At 37.9% G+C, this 20194-nt stretch overlaps 1 protein-coding gene and 1 non-coding gene across 2 annotated transcripts in view; both read right to left on the bottom strand.

Moving 5' to 3' along the window:
* Positions 1–16712, bottom strand: part of LOC122808946 (ceramide kinase-like) — a 109841-nt gene extending 93129 nt beyond the window's left edge. The window contains exon 1 of the mRNA XM_044080101.1: positions 16156–16712. Coding sequence (XP_043936036.1) covers positions 16156–16258 — 103 coding nt within the window. The 5' untranslated portion in view covers positions 16259–16712. The remainder of the gene's footprint in view (positions 1–16155) is intronic.
* Positions 16713–17314: 602 nt separating this feature from the next.
* Positions 17315–17386, bottom strand: TRNAE-UUC. The gene has a single exon. It is a non-coding gene; the product is annotated as a tRNA-Glu (tRNA).
* Between the last annotated feature and the right edge of the window lie 2808 nt (positions 17387–20194).

Genomic DNA, 20194 nt, shown 5'->3' with positions numbered 1-20194 from the left:
CTTGAGCGTGTAGCTGCTAACATGGGTCAGAAAGGGGGTGAGATTTTGTGGGTTGGAACATCAGCATTCAAAGTTTTGAGAAGGTGCAGTTCGGAGTTCACGGAAGTGGTTTCGATGTTGAGACCGTCAACATTTTGAAGGTAAACCATTTATTCTTCTTAGCTAGTAATTAATTCTTAGTTGACCTGGTGTAGGGTGAATGACCTGGCAATTGCTAAGCAGAGGTTAATAGGGCCACATTTATAACAAGCTCAGGCATGCAGAAACACTAGTCAAAAGTTTACAGAAAACAGTTATTGGTGCACAGTTTAAGGAGATGAGCTGGATCAGTGCACATGGAAATGAACAGCATACAGCTGCATCAGTACAATTAAACCAAGTGACCAACCCAAGTAGCTGAAGCATGTCTGTAATGTAGATGTTGTTTACTGCGACCACATGAATAATCTCTTACTCTGATTTTGTACAAAGCGTTAACTTCCTTATATTTTCAGTCACTGTAGATGCGGCACCCCCTACCACATTTGTAAGTTTTAAAACTGACCCTTTGTGGGGGAGGACTTATTCATCTTAAAAAAAAAGACTAATGCAGACAAAATGAATAAGTTGTAGATAAGTTATTGCTTTCCATTACTCACATGTTAGACAATGTGTGATATGTGCTGTCAAGCAAGAGAGTAAACAGATTTTACTGCATAGGACTGAACTCCACCAAGTGCTCAGATCTTGAAGGTCCAAACACCATACCCTCAAATCATTACATACCTATAACGCTACGACAAACAATGTTCACATTTCAGGAAGCCATTTAACAACATATTTTTGGACAACATTTTTAATAGTAAACACTGAGGACACATTTTTCGATGTTTTCAAACTTTTTGTTTATAGCTAGATCAAGTACTGAATTCCGCAAAAATGTTTTCCAGATATTTAAGTGTTTTTCGGATATTAATAACAAAATGATATGCATAATCCAGAATGCATAAAATCTTTACTGAACCACTGTTGTAGTCTGCTAGCTATGTTTATATTCTTTACTGAGGAGGCTAAAGTAGTTAAAAAAAAGAAGTGAAATTCTTTTATGTTTTTTTCTTAGACCTCTTCCTTATTTAAATTTGAAAGAAGGGCCAACTAAGAAAAGACACTGTCATTTTAAGGAGCCCCCTCCCCACCAGCCAATGTGCACACTCACAGATACAAGTGCAGGCATGTACACACAGACATACACACATGCACACTGATATGGTGTCACAAAGAGAAAATCTCCAAGGTGATTAAGTAATAAAAGGACATAATGTACTGCACACAATGGATGTAACGCAGTTCGGTAATTGGGTATAAATACAATGACATCATCACAGCACACAAATGGGAGGCAATGCTGTCAGAAGGACTAACAATGCAGTCAGGTAAGAGCATCCCATGACAAAAGAGGACTTAGTAAGTAGTTACCAAGGTGATTAGGTTCAAACAGCCAGCAGCAGAAGTTTCAGAGAAAGACAGTAACTCCCACAGCAATTAAATCAGATAACTGACAGCCATTCAATAGAGATGTTCTTCCAAAACAGGAACAGTTGAGAGCTCTGAAAGAATGTCAAAAATATAAAATATCACAATATCTTGAAAACTTCAGAATGCTTTGCAATCATACTAAAAAGCAAATACATGAAGACAAAAATACTATACTATAACAGTAAGTGAACACAATCCTAAAAAAGTCTGGAGAACCACTAAAGAAATCTTGCATCCCAGACAAAAATTTAACCCTAACCCCTGTCCCAATAAGTCACCACTCAAAACTGCAACACAATTCAACTCTTATTTCATAGATTGTATAACATCTCTAATCAAAAATTCCTCAACATCTAATCCCAACTCTGCCCAACAGCCACATATCACCACATCCATTGTCACCTTCAAACCTGTACAAACATCCTAAATAAAACTATTATTAGACAAACTCAAACCATGGTCTACTTCAGCTGATGACCTTCCAGGTGAGTATCTTAAAATAGCAGCTGACAGCATTGATTGTCCTGTCTTAATCCTTATAAATAGGTCAATCCAGGAATCCCATGTTCCCTCTCTCTGGAAAAAGTAATGTAATATCCCTCTGCATAAAGGAGAAAATTCATCAGGCAATACTAACTTTAGGCCTATAGCAATCTTATTCCCCCTCTTCAAAATACTTTATGATGTATTCAAAAACAATTGCTAAGATATCTCCTGCTGGAAGAACTCATATCCCCCACATGCAACATGGCTTCCATTCTTCCCACAGTACTAACACTGCACTTGTAACCTATATACTGTAGAGACTGTCAATAAAGCTAGAGATAACAGCAAACTAGTCTTCTCCTTATTTCATGACTTGTCTAAAGCCTTCAACATACTTTCTCACAGCAAACTTCTACTTCAAATGCCCTCATTAGGTCTCTCTCAGCCCACCTTTCTGTGGTTCAAAACCTATGTACGCAATAGATATCAGTCAGTAAAATGGCACTCCACCTTCTTTCCTTACCTCTCAGTCACTAATGGTGTCCCACAAGGCTCTATCCCTGGTCCTCTGCTCTTTAACATTCTTACCAACACTCCCACACATCCACTCAACAGGCCTCCTTAATACAATACATAGATGACTCCACACTCATTGGCATATCTGACAACATGGCACACCTCCAAAAATTACTCAGGAAGCTTTAACAGCTAATGAAACAAGACTTTGTAACTCACAACTTATGCTCAATCCTAAAACAAAACTAAACTATCCCCCCCCCCAAATCCCTCTCTCATGAAAAAACAGAATTTAAAGTCCTCTGTCGTGATAATACAACCACTGAAGTCACTTCTCATAGCAAATTATTAGGGATGACAGCGGATGATAATCTTAAATTTGACTGACCCTCAGGCCACTGAAACAAGGTCATTCCCTTCTTTAGCAGCAGGCAGAAGATTTAATTTGGAGCATAAAATACTACATGGCTGCCTAACTGATGCCCCCCTCTGGTTGTCTGTCACTCAGGTGCAGCTAGGACACTGTGCATTTGATAACAAATCGGCTAAAGATCAACTGGTGTGAGGGGACTGATAGCTGGCAGGCACAGTGGGAAAAAACATAAAGAAAAAAAATAATCTACTTAGTTGGACAACCCAGTCAAAAAAGAATACACCTTTTTCTGGCCAGGGCTTCAAAGCAAACAAGTAGGTGCAGTAAGATAAAAACAAAAGCATAAAACTAATTTACAGCTTATTATCTTATCTAGATGTACTATGCTAATATGTAAATCTAATGTCATTCATGTTAAAACTAATAGCTTAATTTTTTTTTTCTGTTGGGAGACTATTGTTTACAGAACTATGTACTATGTTACTTTAGTTAGATAATCAAGTGTACATTGTTTTTGTGAAGCTTTTCTCCCTGGGTCTCCACTGAAAAAGGGCTCTGACCCAGCTGGACTGACCCGGTCAACAAATGTAAAATAAATAAATAAGTAAATAACTCAAACAAGCTGTGACCTCCATTAGCAGTTGGTTAGTAGTAAGCAGTTCACAAAATTATAACTCAGTCACTTGATGTTTTTAGCAGCCTCTTACAGCAGTCCAGAGATACTTGATTAGAATGTACAATACATTACTTCAGCTATACAATATGAAGTAATCAAACCCCTCATTTGCATCTGATTCTACAGAAAGTCCCTGATATTGCCTCATATTTTGCCCTGAACCTCAAAAACTTTTTGATTTTCTAGTAAATCACTACAGATTACAGTCATTCAACAGAGTCAATAGAGTTTCATGTTACTTATTGTTCAGGAAATGCATGTTGACCTAAAACATCTTGTTCTATCAACATTTTGAGTGAGCTAGAGTGCTGCTCAAAAGCTATCCCCGATCTTGGGCCTTTGTTCGCTGTTATTTTTGGGTTTGTCCAGAATTACTCAGCGAAGAAGTTGAGGGTTATGGCTATAACAGGAAGAGAAGCATAATTGTGACACGAGATTACAACCTTTGAAATAACAGACAAGAAAACTCATTTCACAAAATAAGAAAGATTTTGCTATTACACCCCATACAAAATCTACAAAACTTTTGAGGAATTGTTCACTTTGACTTTCCAAGAAGGAAACAATATGGGGCTTCCTGGCAGATGACTGTTTCTTTTATTGAGAACTAGTTTGTCCAGCTGTAAACATCCCCTAGTGTGTGGTATTTCACTTTACTGTCAAAGCAGCACTTTTAAACAATACAAACGAAACGAGGTCATGTCAGCTATCTCATGTTATCAGTAGACAAAGCAATGATGTAATGGTGTAAGACAATCCCTTCCCTCCCCCATTTCGCCTCCACAGTTTTCTTTGTCAAAAATATATACTTTTTCCCTGTAGTTAAGCACTCCCATTGCTACAGGGCATAAGTACAGTGTTGCATTAGGAAAAAAGAAACATTTAACTCCAAGACTAGTAAAATGAAAAAATACATTTTAATTGGTGTGAGGATTATTTGTGCCTTGTCAGGAAACATAGTATAATGTGCATGCTTAATTAAGTAATTAATTATTAATTTACATTTGCTGACCAGAAATGTCCAGCTGAGCAGTCTATTTTCAGTGGAGTTCCAGGAGGGGAAATAGCTCTCAAAATAAAAGCACAGAAACTACCAGTGCTGGAAACAGCGGTATTAAAAGTCTGATAGCACACCACTGTAGAACTAACTTAGATAAAGATACAAAGCTGGGTAGAAAAGTAACTTTATGTTGGCTTACAAATTGCTTACTTTAGCAGCTCAACCTATGTTTCATAAACAGATTTTAGGGTTAACAAACAATTAATTGAAGTGCATATTATAAAACAAGATGTGGAAACACAACTGTGTGAATTCTAAAGATGAGGTAATTTGCATTTCAGAGTGAGGTTAGCGGGTGCATTATATAACTTTCTAGCTAAGTGTCTGGAGAAAAACAATGAAGTAATTCAAGAACAGATTCACACAGACATCAGACTTCTTAAGTGTGCATGTGTGTGTGTGTGTGTGTGTGTGTGTGTGAGGGGAGGGCTGGATTGCTGTTAGCTAGGAAGCAGGGTGGACCAGGGCATCCTTTTTGGTTACTGCACCCTACTATGTTTTCCTAACACTAATAAATGAAGACAGTATAATAAATTAACATCACATAAATAAATAGAAAAAATTATGGGCACTCCATCCCCATAGAAGTGATGCTATGACATATTTAAAGAAAGATTAATGCAAATCAATAGTTGTACTGCGTGCCACTATAGGCACCACTAGTCCACGCTGTATGCCACCTTATAATATTATATTATTGTCTCCATTCTATACTATGCAGCTTAAGCAACCCTCATTCTTCCGTTGTTTTACTTAGTTAATATCCAGTGTAATTACTGCTACAGGTTCTTTATTCATTGTAATGGATGCTCAAGGAACATGTCATGTGACAACAACATGATTCTAAAGTTCTACACTATAAATGCTGCTGGTCTAATTGCAGATTTACAAATTTGCTTTTCTCCCCTTCTGAGTGGTGCTGATGTATGCATATCAAAAGAAGAAATCACACAAGACTGTTGAAATTTGTGCTAGTGAGAAATCAACCCTGATCAGTAACTAAACTGATCTACTGTGATGAAAATGACACTGCAGATAAACATAACTGTCATCTAGTACAGTAATTGGCACTACCAAACTTTGTATTACAGTTTACAACCCTGCAGCACCTGCCCTCCACTGCCACTGTTAATGCTATTTTTGTCAGTTACTGCTGTAAGTATTTGTTTTGCAATCATTCGGTGCCATTCTATAAATGCACTCCATTAATGGAAACAGTAGATGATGTTTGACATCAGGTGTTTCTGTTCACCTCTGACCCAAATGTAATCAATTCTGCTACCACGCTAAGGTGGGAGTACAAAGACAGAACGGGGAATATGTTACTTATTTGAAAGCAGTTTAACGCAACGCGGTTTTGGATGAATCATTTTAGTAGAAATTGACCTGTACAACTGCTGCATCTGAATTAAAATACTGCTTAGTCAAATTTAGGGTCAGTTAGAGTCTGGGCTACAATTAGGACTTAAGTGCTTACTTGGGTTACATTTAGGAATACGGTTAGATTTAGAGTAGAGAGGTTAGGTTAGTGTTAGGATTATGGTGCATGTGATGTGATTTATTGCTGGATGTGAGGGAACTTTGTCTTCTAGAATGAATTCTGTAGATAATTCTGTGCCTTGCTGTCTTTTGTACTGACAAAATGCTTTTTTTAATTTCATTTTAAATTTTTACAATTGGTCTTGATTATGTGGTTTCAACAAAGTTGATGTCATGTTTGGTTTCTACAGAGGATGACTGATCATTTCCTGAGTACATACAGGCACAATAAACAGAAAATATGCTACAACAGTACACAAACAATGTTGTAGCCAGTTACCCAAGCACATGTCTGAATAAATAGAGCTCTATTATTTATAAAATAAAATATGTAAATTTTAAAAAATAATTATACAAAGGGTACACCCTAGGGTATTGTATTAGAAAAGTACCTTGCAGGCCAATCTGCGCAGAAGTGGATGTAGCCTCAGTGATTGACAGGTGAAACGGGTGTGTTGTGGTATGGAAAAGACTGCAAGTATTTTTTTCCCTTCATTGTTGCAGGGCGGCATGCCCCCCTGCACCCCCAACACCCCCCACAAATTAAGTATACCAACTCCGAGATCACACTACCTTGAGGAAAAGGGCAAACTGGGAATAGACAATGAATATTCATGCCACTATCAGAATGAACATTACTTTACTTTCACTGATTGTTGAATGGTGGGTGGGACTTGCTACTGCGCATCCTGCGAGGTATGTTTCTAATACAAAGTTGACCCTCCCTCCCCCCAAGATAAAGATTCTTAAGTTTTGACTGTGGCAAAGCAAATGATATTCTGTAAGGGAAACATTACCTTTTTAATTTTTCAAGATCACATTCTCTATTCATTTCTGTAATGCTGCAGAGGTACTCCAGACCTTGTTCTAAGACTTGGCTTAACTGGCCTAATGTTTTTTTCCCTCTGGTATCATTCCATCTTCATGCATTTTTTTACAGGCATACATGGATACGTGGCTGAGATTTTTTGGTAAAACTGATAACACTCTAGGTAGCTGTGCATTTATAACTAAGCTTGTTTCCTTGAAGGGACTTCCCCTCAATACTGCAAGGACAAGCATTGCAAATCCTCATGAGTTTGAAGGTTGGAGTTTTCAGACTTTATCATTTTCCCTTACCCTGAACTGCAGCGACCCCAAAGTAGGTATATTTAGAGGTAGGTATATCAAGGTAAAACCCTCACAAGAGGGTTGCAGACCTCTAACACAAATAATCCATAAAGAATCATGATTTTCATACTTGTGACAACCTGCAATTTGCATCCTCTCATTTTTGGTATGTTGCCATTGCTTGAGATGATTGAATTCCTTTACAGATCGTTCTGCATTTGATTATTTAATTATTTCGCAATTAATTGGTGAAATGAAAACAAAACTGTGAAACTAAAACAGATTAATGTTTATTTAAATGATTTTTATTTATCAGAATGATCGGTAAAAAAAACTCATTACTGTCAGTAGTCTAGCTTGGCTATGATTTCTCAAACAATGTTAAAAGATGAATTTACTAAAATGTTTGAAACACTTTAAAACACAAATGTTACATATATGTAACAATCTGTAAATGTGTCTATGTTGGAGCTTTTCTCCCCGGGCCTCCGCTGAAAATGGACATGTATCCAGTCGGACCATCCCGGTCAACAAATGTAAAATAAATAATAAATAAAATAACCTGAATTATGAAAAACAGCACACTTCACATGGTCTGGCAGCACAAGGAGGTATAATAAAACTTGCATATAATGGAAATAATATGCATTAGGATTATCTGCAGAGCGTACACTTTGTACTTGTAAATATGTACTTAACTGTCATACATTTGCTGTTTGCTTTGATTCCTGTGTGCTTTGTGTTACTACACTGAATATATTATGTATAACTCTGCATTCCGTATTTGTACCTTATCTTTGATCTAGAAAATAAAATGAGTCCTTGTGCAATCAGTCCACAATCACGGTTAGTACATTTTAAATGAATATACATTATAAAAAATATGAAAACAGCTTTGAGATACAATGAAATATTATGGTCTCACTTTACAATACCAAGAAGCATTGCCACTGCCTTTACAATAAGGAGTCTCACTGACTCAATTAAATAACATAAACAGAAAATCCTCTTTCTCTAATACCTTTAAGTTCCAGTATTTTATGAGTTACTCAAAAATAGACCAGAATTTGTAAGCCTTCCAACCCAACAGTTTTAAATCGGGGGGGCAATTTTAATACCTTAAACAAACTGCTTGATAATATTACGAAACCACTTATCCTTTGATTTTAAGAACGTCTACAATAATGAAATGGTATTTACGTTTGTTATGGTTGAGTCAATGATTATTGAATATTTATATATTCCCTCAATATTTATCTAACATGCTGAGACTAAAATTGATCATTTGTGATCAGTTCTCTACCCTGGTTAACAAATTCAAATAAATAAATACACAAATATAACTTGTTTATGTATTTATTTACGTTTGTTGACTGGGGTACAGCACTGATCATCAGCAGAGCATGTTGAGGCTCGGTCTAAGATGTACAACCAAGCAGGAAAACAACAAAACAACATTACACACGCAGTACGGGCTTACAGTAGGTATAAAATATTTACAAAAAATAAGTCTTTAACAGTCAAACAGTGGTTACTAGCATTCTTGCTTCAAAGTACTTAACTGAGTAGAGTGGTTATATTTACAGTAAAGGCAAGATGCAGTGGGTGTAGCAAGAAAATAGGGGTATTATATTCTAAGCCAGGGTTAGAGCAGCTTGGAGTAACAAGTACAGGAGCGGAGATACAGAGACAGCAGTACAGGTTGTATGGTTGAGGGAATGAAGAAGGCATTGGGTCCTAGATGCAAGTTGCTCCTAGGAAAATACAGGAAGAGAAGTATGCTATGAAATGGAGACAGTACAGCTGCCTAGGTAGTTGAGGTTATGGTGATGGAAAATATTTTGGAAAGATTTCAAACCGACACTCAAGTCTTTCTTTGCTGAACTGATTATATTTTGCAAGTTCTCAAAATTAATCTTTAGCACAACTACTTTTAACTTCAGGCTGCTTCTCCCTCTTTCCTTGACTAGCCATTCTCTTTATGTTCTCCTTTTCTTGTAGGGGATGGGGGAACAGAAAAGAAAAGTCTGTGACTATCAACCTACAGCAAGTTAGACATTTTCAGTGCTTTAACTCCTGCAGTCTAATAGGTTCAGAGGTTAAGTGCCTGTGGGCTATTTTAAGCCTAGACAACTTCTCATCATAGGGGAGAATCAAACCTTGCACTTTGTGTCTGTGAGGTAAACACTTTAACCATTATGTCAACCTCCATAGTTTATATACCCTAATAAGAGGACAAGAAGTACACTAGCAGTTCCTAGTTCACTGGTGTGCTTCCAGTGAGCATTCCTCAGTGCACCTCCAAACCCCAAGACTTAATCACTATCACTCGACTCAAATCCATGGCCTCTACTAGGTGGCACTCCTAAAGGAGTCCCCTTCCTTCCAAGAAAATACACGGCCATTAATTTACTCATTTCCTCTCCTCCTCCAACTGCCTGCTAGCTGGATTCAGAATGACCAGAATCATCAGCTGAGCCAGCAATGACTTATTTTCTGACTGCACACAATATTTACAAAAAAGAGATTAGCTATAGGAATTGCCTTTGCCTCTTCCTTGTGCTAATTTCAATGCATTTTTTAAACACTTTTCAATTGCCAGCACCACATTTGTTTTAAATAATGTAAAAATCTAATATAAGTTATTATTTATTTTTGGTATGGATGAGAATGCTGGAAGTTGTCCACACATTTCTGGGCAAGCTTTCTTTGCTAACATCAATGAAGACAAATTCTCTTTTTACAGATCTTTTACTTACTGCTATATCTAGAAAAGCAATAAAAAAACGAGACTTTTAGAATACAAGACTATCTGATATCAGCTGCCACTTTTGGTGCTTGTAAAGCCAGTACCATATCCAATACTTCAGAAAATACAGTGAAATTGCTCAGAACTGATCATTTGTCATTTACATTTAATGTAAAACAGTTACTTTTGGATATTATAGTACAACATTTTTGGATAAACATTGCTAAGCATTCAACGGCCTTGGCTACAGTGAATGCAACATTTGCAGACAGAGTCATTCCTTTCAGGTGAACATAGGTTTACCAAATTAACTGACCACACAAACCTACCTACATTTTAAGGAAAATGCTTTCTTGCTACTAGTCAAACAGGAAGTGTAACTCACAAATTATGAGCTGTTCTAAGTGGCCCAATATTCTTAACAGCTTCCTCACCCAAACCTCAAATTACCTTTAAAGAAAAGAATCTATCCTTTTATTTAACAAAGCAATTTAGTTTACTGGTTATGTAAAATATCTATCAGGAATACTTTTTACAAGTATGACATATAAGAACTACAGGTTGTGTATTAGAACACCACCCCACCAGATGCACAGTAGCAAAGACCGCCCAAACTCTGCCCATCACCCTGCATATAACTGTTTTTGTTAGTATTACTCTGAATAAACATGTGAAGACCTCCATCATTAAAATGAATATGCAAGACTTTCTAAATAGTTGAATCTGGGCACTGTTGTAAGTGCGGAGTACGTAAATCCAAAGTATAGAATGTTGAAATGTATGCGCATATTAGCTGTTGGTGTTACCTACATAAAAAAAAAACGGAATGCAATATATTATAAAAAGTACACTAACAACGATTCATCTGCTATTCTGTCACTGTTCACTGTGCACCGATATTATGCCATACTGTGCATTGCAAACATTAAATGCCTCATGCTTCTAACTACAACCTGACTGTAATCCACATGAGGCATGAACCTAAGCAGCTGTGACATCTGGTAGAAAACTGCACTTTCATGCTACTTCTGTAATGTGGCAAGTACCCCCCCCCCCCCCCCGCAAAAGCAATTACTGCTCAACAGTATATTAAAGAAACATAGGGGGTGCACAAAACCTATTCCTACAAAACAAATGTAGTAAAGAAACATGGGCGGGTGCAGGGGGGCTCATCCCCCTAATAAAGCAATTCCTAAACAAACATATAGTACATACCGAGTTTAACTCCATACTGAAAAACTCCCTTGCAATGGCCCTAATTCAAGAATGCCAAAGCATACCTCTCAACTGTACAGATTTTCACAGAATGTCCAGATTTTTGCCTTACACTTTTGTTCTGTTTCTCATAAAATTGTGGTTTTCTGGCAAATCATTGGCAAATTATTCAGGGTGTTAGTGTCAGAAAATAATGACAGATATTTCAGTTTCTGACTTCATACCCTTCAGAAAATTTGTGCTAATGCAAAACCTGTTATTCTATCAATTTTCTAAGTTGGTAAGAGCAATATTTAAAAATATGTGCCTATTTTGGACCCTTTGACCCCTCCATTATTGGTGGCTTTGTCCAGAGTTCTTGCTCTAACAGGTTGAGAGGTATGCGCCAAAGTACAATCATATGATGAATATTCACCAGGCCACTTGATAATCTGCATGGCTTGTCACTCACCCATGACTACCATGCAACATCACACGGAATTACTCTGTCAATCATGCAGGCCATGCCCATTCATGTGCGAAAATCGTGGTGGGATAATGTTCTAATACAAAGCCAGACTACAAACTTCTCCTGTCAATTAAAATAACTTTTTTTTAATATAAACAATCAGTCCTGGGTGAAGCCACAACTTTGTATTAGTGTACTACATCGCAGGCCATTCTACATAGATGTGGGCGTGGTCTTACTCATTGACAGGCAAACGGGGTGTATCATCGTATGAGAGGTACGCATGACTGACAGTTGTGCAGACGTGGCATGAATATTCATTGCCTATTTGTACTTTACCCTTTTCCTCAATGTAGTACAATCTTGGAGTTGGTATATTTAATTTGCAGGGGGTGTGGGGGGTGCAGGGTGACTTGCACCCCTGCAAAAGCGAAGGAAAATAAATAATATTTGCAGTTATACTGCTATTTTTTTCCTTTGTTTTTGCAGGGGGGCAAGCCCCCATGTCACCACCATGTTGGTGGCTGTACCCCCCCCCCACGCTAATTAAATATACCAACTCCAAGATCGCACTACATTGAGGAAAACTGTAAACTACAAATAGACACTGAATATTCATGCCACCATCGGTATGAATATTACTTAAATTTACTAAGATGTCACTGATTATTGAACAGTGGGTGGAGTTTAGGCAGAACGTGCTACTGCGCATCCTGCGAGGTGCTACACTAACACCAAGCCAAATCCATTCTTCAATTCTAAAATGTTATGTATGCATTTTGTTATGTATATGTGAGTTATGATATAAAGACAAAATTCAAAAACTAGCATGTAATGTAGCCTCTCATTTTAATGAACAACATCATGTAGGGTGCCTTCCATGTAGGCACCCTACACAGAGTAAAGAAATTTGTTACAGACTCTGCTACGGTATCTCTAGCTACCACTTACTCTTACTCTCTCTCTCTCTCCTATATGGAACCCTACCATGACCAACCTGCAAGCCTCACTTCTAAACTTGAACAGTGCTATAACAAAGTTGCCAGACTCACTTGCAACAAACTTTACTGGACCCACCAGTGTTTTGTGTTAAAAACATTTAACTAGCTCGAGCTTCCTCACCACCTATCTTATATTCAGCTTACCTTAACCCATAAAATCATCTGTACTTCATCCACCTGCTCAGCAATTACACCTCTGCTCCAAATCTTTCAAATCATCCAGTTTGGTCAAATAATATAAACAACTGCTTACCATCTACAAGCCACAAAAGGGCTGCTAGTGTCAGTCTCTATTCCAACAGTGTAGCTAGAATTTGGAATAAAATTCCTATATTGATCAGGTCTAGCACACACATATTCATCTTTTCAAACTATTGCTAAAAGACTTCTTCTCTACCTCCTGGCTTTGTTCCTGTTCCTCATGTAGGACACAGGTCTCTAACACCCTTCATCGCTTTTCTTATGTCTCTAACACCCTTCATCGCTTTTCTTATAAATGTTTAAAGCAAGAAATCACTTAACCTGCTTATCCCCTTCTAATACCTCAGTTTATTGTACTTCTTAAACTATCACCTATACCTTCCTCTAATTAGCAGAACCAAATGACCATTCCATCGCTACTTCTATGTTAATGCTCAGACTTGCTTATCTCTAATACCTCACGCTACTGTATTTCTTAAATCACTCCTATCTCTCTTATACACCACTCTTCTATCTGTAAACTCTCAGTACAATGCTTGTAAATGTAATGCTTGTGAATATCAATACAAAGTTTACTATACTATTATGGTATGTATTTACTGAAACTGCATTATAAAATTTGGCATTGTAAATATTGATTGCATTAAATGTGATACCTTGGAGCTTTTATCGCTGGGCCTCCAAATAAAAAGGGCAACTATGTCCAGTCGGACTTTCTCAGTAAACAAATGTAAATAAATAAACATTGTTTGTGTGTACTGAGGTGCTCCCCTCTGCATCCTTAATTTTTGTCAGATGACACACCTGGGTGGTAATCTCTCAAACACTTCACTTGAGAATGAAACTTTAATTATTTTCAGATTCAAAACATGTAATCCCTTCAAAAAGAAGCAGTTACACTATGGATAAGCATAATAACATCCTGAATAAATGAATAACTATATTACTTATTACATTAACCAAACTAATCATTACAGTATTTACTAGTATAATTGTTTATTTAATTAATTAATGGACTGCTAATTAAATACTATATTAAAGTAATCCTCTTAATAAGCGCTGGCCAGTGAATGAGTTAGGGCATGCACTACTGCACAACGAATTAATGTACCTATTTATGACTTTATAAAAGCACACATCATCAATTAAGTACTCTGCAAAGGAATCAGTAAACAGCAGTTTTCTGCTCTTGAAACTACATACCCTATGTTTTTCCACTGTGCTTAGCCAAAGGTGATTTTTTTTTCCATATAAACTTTCAATGCTTAAATCAAAGTGCATTTGTTGCTTATAAAGACAAAGTGAACACACACACAAACGAAATCAACCACTGGTAACTTAAGAAAAGCCAGAAAGACTTAACAGGCAGAATAGCAGCGTGTGATCTACTTTACAGAATGCGTTATTCAGCTCAAAAAATTAATTAAGTCCATGTCAAAAGGCCAGATCAGAGTTAGTGGACCAGGAAGCAATCACGTTGCTACAGCCATTACTGAAACTGTATGCATATCTCTTGTGCTTAAATGCAATATTTATTAAGGTAACATAGCATCTGAACTCAGACTAACTTTCTTCAGAACCGCAGATTAGAGAGAGAAGTACAAAAGGAACCGAACTGACCCCCTCAGCCTCCACTGTCCTTGTGATTGAACAAGTCACTTAAGCACTCAGCACTCATAGGCTAAGCCTGAAAAAGGTCCTCGGAAATGATGTGTAACAAATACAAATAAAATCAATAGCCCTGCACGTAAATTACACAAATCATTATTTTTGCAGGATATAGACATCTTTACCCTTGATACAAGACAAATTGTTTCTATGCATTGCTTCCAGTTACTTATGTGGAGCTTGTCTTAACTCAATTTCTATCAACGAGTCGAGTTCAAGTCCTACAGAAGCACTACAAATCACACATCATCTTGACAGTGCAGTGCGCTTTGGCACTTGACAGTGGCTTGTTTGTATGATGTATGAACTATCTTTGTACAAGTAGTTTTCTACACAGCTTTGGTTACAGTTCAAGTGAAGGACAATACTTCCTAGCATGAACATTTTAGAAACACAAAAGAGGTCTTTAGGTTCCGTTCTTTGTATACCTTGCTATACTCACATGTATGTACTGGGACACACGCACATACGTGCAACCCCCCCCCCCCCCCACACACACACACACGTTCTGCTCGGTGACGCCGTTGTCATGCAAGCTGTCATCATTAAACTGTTCATTACCTTATTTGTTCTCCCCTCTCTTCCCACTTACAATAGTTTTACTTTTCTAGTGTTCTTATATTCAGAACGCTTATTTTATTTATTTACTTATTGCCACTTGTCATTCTTTGCTTACCCGCCCCTTTTCTTCGCTACTAAATTATTAATGGGTTACGCTGAAGGTGCCCAACTCTGTATACCGATATAAAACAAAAACATTTACTCCATCAAGTGGGGGTGTACCGCACCAACTACAAATCCAGCAGTGTTGTACTCTGACCTCTGTTTTTAACTTCATCCGTGTAGCTGTTAACTAACACCTTTTGCCTTAATGTCATTTCTTCAGAAAGTATTCTTTTTCATTTAATGCCGATAATCTCTGCTATGCAACCTCCTCTTGTCCCCTGTCTCCTGGCCTTTCAGTCTTCTATTCTGAGGTATCATCATTGCTCTTTTCCATACCCCCCCCCCAACAACTTGTTTCCTCACCCCCCCCCCTTTGTTAGGTCTTCTGTTATTGCACTACTACATATTCACAACTTACAAAAAGGGGGCGCATGTCTTGCTGGAGCAGCATTCTCAAACTGTAAGGTACGAGGATTCACATTAACAAAAAACATATGTATCGCAAATGTGACACCGCCAATACATATATATTATGGCAACCCAAACATAACTAGCACCTAATAAAACATAAACATATACTAAGTAATCTACAACTATTAGGCGACACCAACGCCAAATGTTTCCAACACACTTTAAAAGCCATGCCTATAAGACGTTTTTCCAAAATGTAAAATGAAATTGATTCAAGAAAAAATATGACAGTAAACTGCATCGTAAACCAAACATTTTTGATATAGTACATACTGCTTTCAACTCCCGCTACTACTTTTGTTGCTAATGTCTTTGTTGCAAAAGCCTGTGGTTCCAATGTGAAGCAGTCTCGTTTCAATGCAAGTTTGATTGCTCCAGTTACTGTCCCTTACACAAATGTTATTTTCCAAGAGCTTAGAAATTCTGCCGTCATTAAACAACAGTCCCTGGCCTCAACTCACCAGTTCTAATCTTCCGATTATCCTTCCAGACAAAAGAGCTCCCCTTCAAGGACGCTTCGCCTTGGTGGCCTGCCACCCGCAGCAGAGATTCGAACGTTGCCATTGTGTCTCGAGCGATTCCAGCGCTTGTAGTGAAGCAGATGTTCTTAGCTCAAGCTCCAGACAGCCTTACCTGCATTACATCATTGTTAAACCTCGCAGATGGCGATTTGCATAACTCTCGGCCCACTTAGATGTTTGTTACATACTCCGCCCAGTGATCTTTGAAAACCTGCGGTGTTTTTAACATACATAACTCACTCGTGCAGTTAAAATATTCCTGCTAAACTCATTAGCACATGCCAGATATTCTTGCACTCCATTTAAAGCTTAAACTGTCAGAAGTAAGAAACTGAATTAAAACACAATATAACAAAATCAATAACCTCTGGCTGTGTACTGTACGGGGAATAACAGTATTATATGGTGACTATTTCCCAATTGTCCGATTGGGAAAACACTTGGTTAGCAAATGCTTTGGAGCAAAATATCATACAAAACATACAATGATCAGAACTTCTTCGCCCTCCCACAAACTACACCTGTCGAATAAAGGGAGTGCTTTGAACTCCGAGGACAGATAGGCACATTCATCGCCCAAATTATTTGCAAGTAATCTGGATTTTGCTCATTTATAGACTAGTATAAAACCCTTCAGGGCGATGTTTCACAACAGTCTTCACAGAGATATTTGAGCATCTGCTTCAAGTTGTTTGTACTGTAAACATTAAGGATAGTTATTCAACATATAACTAGCGTCGGCATTTGCTAAATCCGTGTGTGTGTGCGGGTGTGTGTTTTTTTTAAATAAATGGAAATGTTTCTGCATTTTAAAATGTATGCTAAATTGCTCCGCGAACAGTAAGCACTCTTTAAGTACTTTCTTTTGTAATTCACGGGGAAAATACAAACAAATGTTTAAGTCAATACGTTTTCATAACGGTATAAAAAGGAAGAGAAAGAAAACAAAAATAATTTTCGGGGAAACTATGAACAACTTTTTTAAGTCAGTACGTTGTCATGTCTCGGAGTTCAAAGCACTCCCTTTATTAGACAGATGTAGTTTGTGGGAGGGTGAAGAACCGGGCATAAAAAGGAAAAGAAAGAAAAAAAAAATAGCTTCCCATACCGGGAGTCGAACCCGGGCCGCCTGGGTGAAAACCAGGAATCCTAACCGCTAGACCATATGGGAACTTACAAGTAGCCGGTTTTTCTCCGTCTCTAAAGAAGAGTTAATAATGAGCGCGTTCCTCTTTTTTTGGAAATGTTTTTTGCGTGGTAAGCGTTTTTGGATTTAGACATAGTTTAACACCCTTTCTAGAAACTGTACGATAATAACCCCCTGAAAGTAAATGCACTAATTATACTAATCCACAAGTCTTTCAGAGAGTGTGTGTGTGTGTGTGTTTGTGTGCAGCGCGTGTGTGTGAAGTTATTTTCCATTATTTATTTAGGTAGTTTTAATTTACTTTTTGTTGACAAAAGTAATGTACTGATCTAGGTGAACCAATTTCAGACACTGCTCACGTGCATCTATCTACACAGCGTTCCTATCAGCCTAGCAGCATAAGAAATCTGCACAAAGTCTAAAATAATAAGAGGACAAGCCCCCAAAATAAACAGATTTTAAATATTGTTCTTATAAACTTAGAAATTGCTAGAATAACAGGTTTTGTGTTAGCATGGATTTTCTAACGGTTATGAGGTCTGAAAGTCAAATGTATGTCATTATATACTGACTTCACTTCTCCGTGATTTCCCCCAAAACACACATTTTATGAAGAACATATAAAAAAACGAGGCAAAAATCTAGACAGCTGAGAGGTATGCTACATAATCATGCAAAGTCAAGACATAGAGACTGTGGCAAATGTATACAAACCACAGGTTTTCAGAGACAACATAGTGGTGCAATTAGCACTGTTGTCGCACAGCTCTTGGTTTCATATGGGAAAACTACCATACAGAGGCAACATGGACACGTCCTCCTAATTTCCACCTGGTTTTTAATATGAGTGCTCCAGGTCCTTACGCAGCCTGAAGAAAAAAGGCAAACTTGCGATCTTCCAAACTGCCTTTGGGCATCCTGTAATACTTAAACATCTTACCTAGAATTAGCTTTTATGCCTTGATATACTCTCTTTGGGCTTCACCACAATCTGATCTGGACGATGTGTATTATCTTATGGTATACTAATAAAATCATTTGCAGGTATTCATCATACGTAGTCAAAAAGGTTTAGAATTCATAGTTAATTGATTTTTAGCAGTAGCATGCAAAGGGGTTGGAGCAATTTTTTTAATATAGACAGAAGAGGATGCATGTTTTTGCATCTCAGTCAATTCCAACAAATCCTTTTTTCATAAGAACACATACATCAAAAGACACTTACAGCAACTATTTCTGTCCTACAGTCCTAGTGTTACCCGTGGAAAAATGCATTCAGTTTATGTTGTCCGTGATGATGGTGTGAACTTTTTTTTTGGCCACTGTTGCTGACATCAGGCCCTTCCTGCCCTATATCCTCAATCCCCACAAGTTCCATGCCTTGCAGTTTCCTGGTGTGACCCACACTGTTAAGCATACCTCTTAATATTTCCTGCTTTTCAAGGATGTCCCAGATTTTGGCTGAAAATGTTGCTCTTTCCTTCTTAATCCCTCCTAAAACTGTCGATTTGGGAGAAAAGATGATGACTTGCACTTAATAAATAGGTTCATAGGTTCATACTAGGCTATCTGCCCTAGGGCATTTATAAGCCTAGCCAGAGTGTGTTTGGCTTTCGCCACCCATTTTAAATTAATTTTGCTATGTCCTTTTTCGAGGTTAGTATACTGTGCCTCTGTCTAACAGTGACACAGAAGTGATACCCGGGGTAAACCTACGATCTCCCATCCACTCATCAAGATTCCTCTTGAAGAGAGTCAATGAGGGACTCTGCCTAACCTGGACTGGGATTTTATTCCAGAGTGAAGGGAGCCTCTGGGTTATGAATCTGTCCCTCCAGCATGTCCTATTTATTTCAGTGCTGAGGTTCAAGTCTCTCGAGCGCGTAGCTCGATGGGATTTGGATTTCCTGAGGTGCAGCATGTCCATTAATTCCTGGTTGGACATGGCTTTATACGTCAGGCACAGATCGCCTCTGAGCAGGCGGTATGCCACTGAGTAGAGCTGGAGTTTCTTTAACCGGGCAGCATATGGCATCTGTTTGAGCCCTTTGATCCTCTTGATGAGGTACTTTTGCGGTCTTTCCAGTTGCTGCAGGTGTCTGGTAAGGTACATCCCAAAAGGGGCATTGTACTCAATTATGGGCCTGATGAGGGATGAGTTAAGAGGCACGATGACCTCTCCTGATCTAGATGTGAATCCCTTCATGATTAGCTGGGCTATATAAAATGTTTTTCTAACCACTTTGGCCACATGGTTGTCAAATGAGAGATTGCTATCAACTTGGGTCCCCAGGTCCCTAATTACTTCTTCTGTACTTAATGGATTACCACCTATGTGGTAATTTGTGGGCACTTTGTTTTTGCCAAAGGGGATGACTATACACTTTTTGGTGTTTAGCTTGAGGCCATGGCTCTGGCACCAGTTGTCTGTTTCTATGAGGCCCTTTTGGAGGATGCTTGTATCGTCTGGAGAGTCGATTATGGCGGCCAGTTTGCAGTCATCTGCGAACTTGGTCAGCCACAGTCCTTCCGTGTTGGTAATGACAATAATTAGAGTTATAATCATCATTTACTTCAGAAAATGCATCTTAATTCATTTTCTTTTATTCTGTCAACTTCTCATCTTAATATCATTAATATTTAAAAAGTGTCCTTGTTTGTTCCTGATTCTTTATGGACATGTTCCTGTTGGTAAGATATTGAGAACTATGCAGTGGGTACTGAAGCGCAAGTGTCAAGATAGATTTCATCATGGAGAATTATCCACACATTGCCTCTATGCAAACTAAGATAGAAAATATAATTGTGTTCTGTGAAATTATTTCAGACATC

Source organism: Protopterus annectens, chromosome 8.part0 (genome assembly GCF_019279795.1).
Source record: "Protopterus annectens isolate FY-2018-M chromosome 8.part0, PAN1.0, whole genome shotgun sequence".
Classification (NCBI taxonomy): domain Eukaryota; kingdom Metazoa; phylum Chordata; order Ceratodontiformes; family Protopteridae; genus Protopterus; species Protopterus annectens.
The sequence above is the reverse complement of the archived record's forward strand: the minus strand, read 5'-3'. Positions and strand labels throughout refer to the sequence as shown.